The sequence below is a fragment of the Aulonocara sp. 'chitande type north' Nkhata Bay genome, linkage group LG5 (genome assembly GCF_057382095.1).
Source record: "Aulonocara sp. 'chitande type north' Nkhata Bay isolate Kocher_YH1m ecotype deep benthic linkage group LG5, A_spYH_male_GT1.1, whole genome shotgun sequence".
Lineage (NCBI taxonomy): Eukaryota > Metazoa > Chordata > Actinopteri > Cichliformes > Cichlidae > Aulonocara > Aulonocara sp. 'chitande type north' Nkhata Bay.
Window position 1 is genome coordinate 37505118 of NC_141348.1, and position 12257 is coordinate 37517374.

The following is a 12257-nucleotide window of genomic DNA, read 5'->3' on the forward strand; positions in this document are numbered from 1 at the left end:
AGTTAATTTCCATGAATAGAAATGTTATTTACTGTTATCTATTGTTGGTATGACAATGAAGTCAATGTTGTCTTCATTGGGAGGGTATTTATGTTTTCATGTTGTTTATGTCAAATTCTGACATTACCAAAACAGAATTTTATAACTTTATTGTCTAGTTTTAGTGAGCTTCCTGTTTCTAAAAGAGCTCATGCTGCTGTTACAGGGTCACAAGTTGAATTGACAGGTGGAGAAAAGCTCTTTTGAGATGCTGAACAGTTCCTGTGCTGCTGCAGATTCTGCACAGGAGCACGCCACAGTAATTTTGATTAACAGCCCATTTACTTCTGTTTATATAAGCTGCTTACATTTCTGTCATTTTGCACACGTGCCATATCTTACTGTTTTTAACTTGCTCAACCATGATTTAAAGGCATAGCTTAAAATGAAAACACGTTTACAATTAAGTTTCGGGACACAGTGTTTTCTGGAATGAGCTCTTAAATATTTTCTCCTTGGCAGGTTTAATATTAGAACCCACGAGTACAGTAATATGGCAACAGGAACAAATGTTCTGCGTCTGGTTAGTGTGATGGATGATCAAGCTCAAATGCCTTTCATCACTGCACAAAAATGAATTGCGGCTGTCTGTACCAAATCAAATCAATAATAAAATGCAGTGATAAAATAGAGCGAGACAAGACAGTAAAACTGATGTTTTGATTTATCACAATGGCTTAGAGTGTCTAAATATTCTGTTATGCACTCATATACTGTACAAAATACCAAATTCCATAGTGATCTGGTTCTGACTTACTCGTAAATATTCATTCAAGTTTAAATGTTTGAGGCTATCTGTCTGAAGGTACAAGACTGTTTAAGTCTAGAAAATCTGTCAAAGCTCATGTGTCCAAGAATTCAGACAAATGTTATTGTGTTAACGTTAAACTAACACGCCATTTCCACCCCCTAGAATAATGTACATGATGGAGGTCTGCTTCTTGATTTCAATATGTTTCAGTATGTAACGATGTGGTGAGAGGGGAAAACACATTAATGTTCTCTTCCCTTATTTGTCTTGTAAAGAATGTGTTTACAGTGGGTTTACGAGCTGGCTAAGACAATTTCTCCACTTGTCTGTCAACAGGATTGAAGAGGCAGAGGTGTGCTGGATGGCAGCCACAGCCAGGCCTCATGGCAGGAGGTGCCCATAACACACAGAACTCTAATCACATCCTCTAGGAGCCACAAAGGTGGTACAGTTCACGTGCATACACTGAAAAGGTATATATATGTGTAAATGCAAACAAGTCTCGAAACAGATCAGTTTTTTTCATGTGTTTGTCTTGTTTTGTTGTAGATGTCTGTTGTAGATAATACATATGTAAAGCTAGCAACACTGTGCTTATTCAGCATGGCTGTGTTCACACTGCATCCTCAGTGTTTGTTTGTTTTTTGTTTTTTTCACATTATCCATTCAGTGCTGCTAATATCAGATTCCAGTGTAAACTGGTCACTGTCCTGAACTGACCTGCATGTGCCGAAAAACAATAACAAAGGCGTCACTCACATTTGCTCTTGCACAGAAGTAAATATGGAGACCAGTAAAGCCAGTGTTTACATTTTCATTTAAACGTTGATGTGCAGAAAAAGCTGGAAAATATGTAGCCAGATGTCAAAGAGAGATTATGGTTTTTAGATTATTTTAATTACGGTTTGTGTGGTAGCAACAGCTGCTACTTCTAGACCTGTAGGTTTATAGTGCTGTCAAAAGTTTTTGTCCCATTTCTGTTTTTTCTTTTTTTGTGTGCATATGTGCCACACGTACATATTATAATATTAAACACATTTTAATATTAGACAATAACCAAAGTATAAAAAATAGAAGATATGAATGGGGTTAAATACGAAATCATCTGGAGGTATTAGATTAGGCATTTTACAATACTGGTGCACCGGTGGCGGTTTCTTTGTTTGTTTCACTCAGCTCTGAAATTTCTTTTTTAAGCTTATCAGCACTTATTTTCCTGTGTTATTCCCCAACTTCCAAAAATCTGAAACATTACAAAAAATTGACTCTGCTCAATTTCAATGTGCCAATAAGCCATGTCACACATTGGGTACATTTGAGCCATTAATGTGTTTACGAATGTCAAATTAGCCCTGACATGTCTGTATAATTTTGAATTTAAAAGAGAACATAGACACCGCATTGTTGCTGGTCTTTCACTTTTCTTGTTACTATAAGCAATGCTGCTCCTGGGAAGATATTGTTCTCATCTTAAGCTTTTTCCTTGCTAATTTAGTCTGTGTGATGTTTGCTATGCTATAAAGTGATCTTCCTCTGTCCCCTAAAGTAATCTAAATTGGCACTTAAAGGCAGAAAAGAAAAGAAAAAAGAGGTGTGGCATATCTTCACTGCCTTTGTCTGTTTATTTCCAACAATGATGCAGTAATGATTTTGTCATGTCAAAATGTTGCACCAGGTATCAATAACTTGAACTAGACAGACCTTAAAAACCTATAATATTTTAGTTCTAGCTCACATTATGTATTGTTGCACAGGCTATAGTTTTTCTTTTGATTTGTTTTGCCAACAATTTTAATCCACAAGTGCTCACCCTGCTACCTGAGGCAAACACAGCATATAATAAGCCTGCCCAACAGAGCCTGCTATTGTAGCTATCACAGGTGTTGACATGCCTGTGATTCCTGTTGTATTAAATGAAGGACACAGCCTGTCAACTTAAAAAAGCCATTAAGCACAGATGTTCTGTTCTGTGTTTTGTGGTGAGTCATGACACGATGAAAAGAAAATGACATCAAACACGTCACAATAATGTCAATTATATATTTCCCTATGTGTCACGCCTACTCTGATGGGTAATTTTGTTTTTTTGGGTAGGTTATTCTTTAATTTTCCACCATTTAATTCAGCACTGTTTCTGTCTAGTTTTCCTTTTTTTAATAAACAGTACTGTGTACATTTTTTTGGACAATTTAGATCAGGGGTGGGCAATTCCAGGCCTCGAGGGCCGGTGTCCTGCAGGTTTTAAATGTGTCCTTGATGCAACACAGCTGATTTAAATGACTAAATTACCTCTTCAACATGTCCTAAAGGCCTGGTAACGAACTAATCATTTGATTCAGGTGTGTTGACCCAGGGTGACATGTAAAACCTGCAGGAGGAGACACAAATCCAGCCTCTGGGAGTCACAAGCTAATGCTAGTCCCAAGCCCACACAAATAGAAATGTCAGGAAGAGCATCCGGCACAAAGTCTGTCCCAAATAAACGTGTATCTATCCACTGTGGTGATCTCTTGGGAATTAAAGAAGCAGACAGTACAAAATATGGGACTTATAATCTCTCCAACTAGTCCTTCAACCCAAGTCAAATAACCCGTATCCACGGATTAGTCTTACTGAAAGGGGCAAATAAAGCAAGTATTTTTCACGTCAGTTAAGTTTCATTTCAGCTCACAAACCTTGAAAGAAGAGTATCAGGTTTACAAAAATAAAACCAGGTTGTTGAGTGGTCATACTCTAGAACAGTGTTTCCCACACACATATTTCACATTAGAAAAATCACACGGCACATCACCAAACAAAATGATAATTTAGTAAGGATGGTGCAGGAATTTCCTCTTATTTTCTTAGTCTTAATCACAAGTATCCATAAAGGTTTCCTCTTTCCTCATTGATCACTGGACCTGGTAGCTTGTGACTCCCAGAGGCTGGATTTGAGTCTCCTCCCAGTATACCTTTTTTGCTTTATTCTGACCACTACTCACACTAGCACCTTCATCTGGGTTGGAATTTTCTCCAGGACCCAGGTCAGACTGACTACTTTTTCTTTTCAAATATTTACCTTTTGCAACTCCATGCTGAGTTATCTCCCTTGCAACATGACTAAGTAATTTTTTTATTCGTCTTCTTCGGTTATAAAGGCAGTTGGTAACCCATTAAATTGGAGCAAGAAGTTGTACTGTCCTCTGGTGGAAGAGAATATAATTGTTCTTCCCGTTACTCACACCGGTCGCTTGGTGTACCAGTCAGGTGAAACCAAATAATCTTCCACAGCACACCTGATCATTTCTCACGGCACACCTATGTGCCATAAGAATGGTTGGAAAACACTGCTTTTAGGAGACACTGAATGAGGGTTTGACCAAGGAAATGAACTGCAGTAAACAAACAACAGTCTTCTATATTAAAGTCTGGCATTTTATTGACCCATTCACCCATTCCTGCAACTCAACCTTAACCGTCATTCATTCAGCTCTGTGCACCACATCATCTGACTTTCTCACTTCATAACTGCCGCAGCCACTAAAGTGCACTGCTATCACTAGGAAAAATACAAGAAAATACGAGTGTTGTAGTGGTCTTAAATAGCTCAGAATTAAGAATAAAAATCTCTAAGACCTTCATGGATAGGAAATTCCTGGGCTATCCTTACTCACCATTGCTTAATATCCACAATTCACATGTTATCAATTTAAAAAATCTATCACATCCTGTGTGAAATAAAAGAGAGGGAATACAACAGTGTGCGTGACTCATAGCCATAGCCTGCTGCAGTGATCACTGGGACAATAAATGGTGTACACATGAAGTAACTCCAGAGAATGTCTTCAGGCAGCCACAGATTGTTAAGAGAGTTCACTGTCATCTTGTGGATGTAATTGAGTTAGTAATTTTTTTATATTATTGCTAAATTAGATATGAAACATTGTACTGCTTTCTGTTTACATGTATAAATCAGCTCAAGGACTCTGCAGCCTTGGCAGCAGCTGCCTAATCAGGATTTGCAGACTCCACCCTTAGCAATGCCAAACACAGACTTTTAATAAGTAGTGCATGTAAAAACTGTTAACGGTAAGTCATCAAACTTAATGTCAGGAAAGATGTTTGGGGTTTCTTCTGCTTTAAACAAGAGCTCCAGCATACACGTACATAAAGGGAATCTCACAGTTCAACATGTTGAGGATTGAATAAGTGCATGTGGAGATTAATACTACATTGTAAAAGAAAAAAAAAAAAAAAAAAAAAAATTAAAATTCACTATTTTTATCTAGGTAAGCAAAAGAACATTCACATCATTTTAAAACTGCAAAATTATACATGTCAATTGCATACAATACAAAATAATTGGTGATCAATTACATTCTACACCTCCCCACAACTCTAAAGAACATTATAGCATTTTTCATTGTTTTCGTTTTCAAACCTCCACCTGTCACGGCTTCAGGAAGCCCATAAACAGTGATATAATACGTATGGTGAGCACAACAAAAACGCGTTAACTGCTAAAGAACCACCTAGTTCCCTCAGGAGTTACTGGATACCGAAAAGAAAACAAAAGAAAGGGAATATCACTTGGAAGCATCCTATACATATTAATGTTGATGTTACTACATGTCTGCTGAAGAAGCTCTATGTTTCATATGTAATGTTTCATATCCGCTGTAACATCTATGTGTTTTCCGTTCTTATTGACACCCTCAGGTCGTGTGCCCATGAGGTCGTCCATGCTGGTCCTGTTCCTCTTCTTAAGTGCCCAGGCTGTGGCCGCAACCAGAGGGGACTTGTACACCACCACCACAGCGGCACAGGAAAACACTCCAAGTGACAACCCAGACTCTATCCCGGTTGTTGATCCCAAACTCTTCACCAAGCGCCACTACCTCTCACCCAGAGTGCTTTTTAGCTCTCAGCCCCCTGATGCAGAGCCATCGGGGTCACAGAGTGCTGGCAGAAGGACCCGAAGGCAAGCAGGGCAGCCTCAACACCGCGGGATGTACTCAGTATGTGAGAGTATTAGTGTCTGGGTGGTCAACAAGACCAAAGCCACGGACACCTTAGGCAGAGAGGTGACAGTCCTCCCAGACGTGAAAATCAACAATGTCAACATGAAGCAGTACTTCTTCGAGACGACATGTCATAGCCCTCGATCAGGCAGCTCAGGCTGTTTAGGAATTGATGCGAGACACTGGAACTCCTACTGTACTAATTCGCACACTTTTGTGCGAGCGCTGACTTCATTCCAGAACCTGGTGGCGTGGAGACACATACGCATTAACGTGGCCTGTGTGTGCGTGCTCAGCCGCAAGTCCTGGCGGCAATGAAGACTTACGACACGCGCACACAGATTCACAAACCCAAATGCATTACATACACAGACAAGCAAACAGGCAGGCAGAAGTGACTTTTTTTTTCACATAATTTATCACCAAAAACTTCTCAACCTCTGCACAAAGTAAATTATTAGTATATGTCAAAGTATCAAGACTGCATGTATATACACCAGACCTGGGTCAAAGAGTATCTGCAGCTGGTTTTGTGTTTTGGTTGTTTGCTTTGGGTTTTTTTTTTTTTAACTGTTTGAAGTACCACGCTACAGGGGGTGTAGCTGTGCCGGTATCTATTTTAGTTGTGGTTTATATCAGACTCAGCTTATGGAAATTCAATACGCAGCTACGTGCTCAGTTTGACAAGTGTGCGTGCTCTGGATTTATCATAACTTTTAAGCATTACACTGAAAAATATTCTAAAATACAGACAGGAAATATTTTTATGTACATATACACATATTGCATACATTCATGGGTTATGTTTGCTATACTAAGTGCACAACTGTTTCCTCTGTGGCTCATTCCAACCATTTCCTCTCTGTTTTCAGCATTGCTGTATCTGATGTTTCAAGCACAAACATGTGCATCTTTTAAATGCCAAAGGCTTGGAATTAATTTGTTGGTGTAAAAATTCTCCAGATTATAAAATTATATTCTATTATACACTTCTTGTGTTTGGTGTATCCAACCAGTAATGTAAAAGTGGCAACGCCATGCTCCAAATGAGTGAATTTATTGAATTTTTGTAGCATCATTTTCCAAGCGTTGCATAGTCCCGAAAAAGTCATCTCATAAGCGCATAAATTTTCCAAAGGAGAAAACAGCGAGAAGGGAGGTCTGATGTGCATACTACCTGACTATACACCTAAATAGTCCACAAAAATAAACTAAACATGGAAACAAACTAATTAAAACATTAGGAAAAAGTAGTAGCTTAGTGTAATAAAACATGGCCTCAATAGCATTTCCCCCCTCTTACTCTATGGAAACTTTTTAGCTCCATACATTTACAAAGGTAAATAGGAGGCATAATAAATATTTATCATCCAGGAGCAACAATCAAATGCCAGGATGCCATAATGACAGGAAATGGAAACAAAGACCAAACCAAACTGCAGACGGGAGGTAAATTTGCTGATGCAGTGCAATTCAAATGGAGAACATTATAGTGTATAAGAAAGCATGAAAGATTAATTCTGGTTCATTGCGTTAAGGCAGAGCATACAGGTACAAGCGGATGATCTTTTGCTTTTATACTTTACTTTCAAATTATCACTTATACCACATCTACAAATACAGACCTAAAATGCAGCAGAACCACAGCTAAATGGCACCTTTACATGATGAATGATGATTATAAGATCTGCTCCAAACATCCATATGTCATTCAGACTCTGAAAATGGTAATTAAGGAAACTGGTTTCAGCTGTCTGACTTTCCTTGATTACTAACTGCTCAACAAAGAATTTAGAAATACCTCTAAAACAATATGCTGTGTGTGTCTGATCATTTGTAGTCTAGTATCGCTTTTGATAAATACAAATATTGCTCATATAATTCTCTTTTATTTTGATGCAGATGAAATTGCTATCTTAGTGCTTAAGGCCTGAACTGAACTTGTAATGCTGCAGTAGTTTATATATAGCTGTTATGAACAGATCTCCCAACCCAAACTCCTCTAATGTAACTGCGCTATGACATTAGTTTGACACTTGAAGATATTAAAAGTAGAAATATGTCCTTTACTTATACGTTGATTTTTTATTATGTTGGACAGCTATTCGGTAATTGCAGAAGGTTTCATTCACTGCTGTTTAGTTAATGCCTGCTGGGTTTAGACTAAATCACAGGAACATTTTAAAGCTGCAGCTTTTACAGACACAGACCTTGGGTTTAAAAGACCATGTGATTTGGTTCCAGAAAGCACAGGCTTAAACCTGCCTTAACCTTAAACTGCAGCTCAGCTTATGACAGAGTAGCAGCCTCTAGGACTTTTGGCACAACAACACAGTCAAGCTTCTTTTCTGCCAGTCATTATACTGTCATGCAGCCCATTTACTGAAGAAGACTAAATCAATCCACAACTTTGCAAATACAATTTGACCCAGGCCTGATAAAACCAAAAGTGTTTTTTTTAATAAATGTTGTTGTTGATATTGTTATTTATTAAACATTTACAAACATGCACTGTGTGCTTTCTGTAGTGTTCTGGGAAGCTTGCTGCTTCCTTCAGCAAAAAGGAAAGCCCTGACAGAAGTGAAAAAAAGAGAATTCCCATATGGCTTCGTTTTACCGCCATTCTTTTTTTTTTTTTTTTTTGGCTTTGCTTTGTGTTTTTCTCTTGCTATCATTCTACAGTGCATATGAAACAAAACTGAAAAGACAAACACAGGGCAAAAATGATTGATAATACAATACCTTTCCAGTGATATTTCAGTGCTCTCAGCGAACACAAAATTATTCTCCAGGCAGTATCGATTGGGATTTTTGTAGGCTTGCAGCCTAATTTTGTGTCCCATCGGGTATTTGAGGTGTCTGATATGATTGAGCGAACATGGAACTAATGTAGAAATGCAAACAAAAACCAGATGAGGTTGTATTCCTGGAAACCTTGAGTTTTAAGATAAAGCAACAGGGCTCAGCTGCTAAAAAGAATGCAACACTTCCCCCTAGAGGTCAAGACGGAAACATGAAATTTTTCCTAAAAATAATACTTTCACAAATAAAAACGTGACTCCTAACATGTTGGATTTGACAGATATTAGACTCCGCTCAGGCAATAAATTGTAGCTAGTTCCCCACGTTTCATACACTACCTCCACAAACTAAAAGCAGCACTGATGCTCACTTAAATGAACAAAATAGGACAAATATTAATTTGATTTTGTTATAGATCGTTTTTCCATGGTTTCTAAGAAAATATTTGTTTGTTTGTTTTTATAATCGCGTTATAAAAAGCCTTACGTTACCACATGCCAGACGTCAGTGTGCATGTCCATGCGCATGCCTCGTGTTTAGTTCAGGGCCCATGCGAAGCCCTCGGAAAAAGTAGCGCTTCTTTGTTTTGAACATGTTTATTTCATTTTATTGAGCAACGCGAAATTGACGGGAGTCCCCAAGCTGCTGTCCTGTGGCAAGTGGAGAAGAGTCAATATGGCTGAAATGAAATGGAAAAATACTGTGTATGTGTAACTAAAATGTATGAAATAAAATAAAAAAAACCATTCAGTAAAAAATTACACCCACATCTTCCAGAAGGTGTAATTTAATTAGATGGTTTGACCTACTGTTACTTAATACATTCATAACGTTTTTTGTCTTAAAATTAGTCCTGAACACAAGAAAATAATGCTGTTGTTATTATTGAGCCTTTTATTTTTGTTATTGGTTATTTCCGGATATCGTTTTTAGGATGGATTAAGTTATGAATGTACTAACAAGGTACCTGAGCTTACATAATTTCATAGATATAATTGTGTAGTATGACGCAGTAATCCTACCTTGCTAAGATACTGAAATTTGTTTGAAAGGTCCAGTAAAAGTAAAGGCTGAATAAAATTTAAAATGCATAAATTGTTCATATCAACTAATAGATTTATAATTTAAGATCCATTCAAAGTGAGCATTGTGGCAAGGATAAAGATAACTGCATAAAGACCGAAACAAAGTGGCCTCTTTCATAAGTAGTGTCTGCAAACCACAGCTGAGAGACTTGATATTTCGAGCTCTGTCCACTGGATGGAGACAATGAAACGCATAGACGTTTTTCTGTTGCGTACAGGTTTTCTCTTACTCTAGCGGTGCACATTAGGGGTATGGAAATGTACTTAAATATTTTGAGTGACATTGTTTATATGCATTGCAAAGGAACTAAAGATAACTGTATTTTGCTATTTTCGTCAGTTATTTGTTCTAACTAAAGTTGTCTTTTGAAACAGTAATTGGCCATTTTTCTAATTAGAGGTTTAGCACGGCCTGTTCAAAGAAAAAATATAAAGTGAGATTTGACTGCACTTCACCTCTGGTGTCTCTTGGCTCATAGGATGACTCATACTTGCACCGTATGGAGATCAGGTTACATTTTTGCACCTCATTTACATATCAAGAACAGTAGAAGAGGGTGAGGAGGTAAGGACAGTGTGTCGGTGGAGGGATAATGGGATTATGGCTCCATTATACCCTGAGGATATCGTTTCAGTTTGGATGCACTTCCGCAGTGATAATTACAGTCCTGAATTCATGACAGGATTGGGTAACCGAACTGATATCGGGTTAACACCCATCCAGTCCAATGATCTTATTCTGGGTCACATGGAAACTATTAATCATTTGTAATTCAAGTGTGTACAATGCCATCTGTTTATCTCTATAAAAAAAAGGAGAACTGCTGTCATTGTCATACTTTTTTCCTTGTGTTTGTTGAGTCCTGTTTGATTTCTTTTTTTTTTTTTTTGAGAGAGCGAGAAAGAAAATAGAGGTGGTAGGCAGTGATGTGATGTGTCTCATGATCCACCCATGCTGATTCTCACTGATACTCTGGCAGACATACAGGGAGGGTCGCTGTTTCCCTCCCACATCACTGCAGCAAACAAAGGCACTACAAACAAGAGAAGCTTGCATGTCACAAAGCGTGTGACCCCGAGATGACCTCCCTCCGTCCTGCAAAGAAGGCACAGAAGAGCACTGGCAAATCTCCATACATACTCTTCATTCACAGGAATCAGCTTGCATTATTATTAATATGATATATTATATTATATTAATAAAGAGTTCATGTTTTAAGCACTGACTTATGAAAGATGTTCACTCTAACTTTGTTTTTAGGCAATGTTCATTTAGACTCATTCTATTTAAGGGTGAATGAGACAGCATCAACTAAGGTGTCTTAGTATGTGTCATAAGAAGAGCTTCATTGTGCTTTGGTGTTGATTCTCTAAGCCCCACATCTGGCTGGATTATTCCAAATTATATTCCTTCATTTTAGGTGTGTTGAAGATGTTAGTGGAAAACTCTGTCCAGTGTGCTGCTACAAAATCTCTGCTTTCATCAACAACAACAACAACAACAACAACAACAACAACAACAACAACAACAACAACAACAACAACAACAACAACAACAACAACAACAACAACAACAACAACAACAACAACAACAACAATAATTCAACTTTTACTTATAGTAAATGTAACATAGCCTTTTAAATAAAGTTACAGCCTGTGGTTAAATTATAGGGGGACATGGGAGTAGATATTTGTATGTAGGATGTACATCCATATGCACCTTTACTAAGAATAAACAAAATTAAGAGTCTAAGATTGAAGACAGGGACTAAGATTTTACATTTTAGCTGATAAAATATTAAAACTATTTTCTTTCTTAAAATTCTGTCTATAATACACATATAACAATGATGCAGAACTAAAAAAAAATGTTTAATTGTGTTTTTTTGTTGCTTTGTTTTGTCAAAGCCACAGGGAGCCACTGGAGATTAGTAAAAGATATGTATGTCACTTCGAAGCTGAAGGTTTTCAATCACTCGTCCAGGCCAAGAGAGCGGTCCTAAAGTCTCACATAATGATCCCAACAGCATAACTACATCCTCTGTAGGGGTCAAGCATTTAAACCCATCTGTATTTTAGTACATTAACTTTATCTCAGGCCAAAAGAAATTTGTCTTTTGTCACACTAATTCTGAGATCATGTACAGACTATATAACATATTTGATGTTTATTATGTTAGTTTAACATGAGGCTCAATGTCATTACTTTTGCATGTGTTTAGCCAAAGTACAATAAAAACATGTCAATGCTGCTGCTGCTGATCATTTTGGTTATTGGTATGTTGTTGTGAATTAACAAAAAAAACAACACTTAGACACATAAGCAAAGATTTAAAATGTATTATTATTTAAAAGCACTGCAAAATTAAAAAGAATATATTCAAATATTTGAATTTAACAAAGAAAGTAAGTAAGAAAAGAAGAAAGCTTAAAAACATTGCATACAAAAATATTGGTTATTAAGAGAAAAGCAAATGAATGGTTGAATGTAGGACCGGGATAGGTCCTACATTCGCACAAAGTGAAAGCATTAGTAGGTTTACAGTAAATAAAATCCAGACTTGCCTCATAGTTTGTGTT

The 12257-nt window shown here is 37.4% G+C and overlaps 1 protein-coding gene across 1 annotated transcript; it reads left to right on the forward strand.

Moving 5' to 3' along the window:
- Nucleotides 1-1159: 1159 nt before the first annotated feature.
- On the forward strand, nucleotides 1160-8317 carry ngfb (nerve growth factor b (beta polypeptide)). Its single transcript, XM_086294304.1, has 2 exons — nucleotides 1160-1263; nucleotides 5489-8317. The coding sequence occupies exon 2, from the start codon at nucleotides 5500-5502 to the stop codon at nucleotides 6106-6108; it is 609 nt and encodes a 202-aa protein (XP_086150430.1). The 5' UTR covers nucleotides 1160-1263; nucleotides 5489-5499; the 3' UTR covers nucleotides 6109-8317.
- The last annotated feature ends 3940 nt before the right edge of the window (nucleotides 8318-12257 follow it).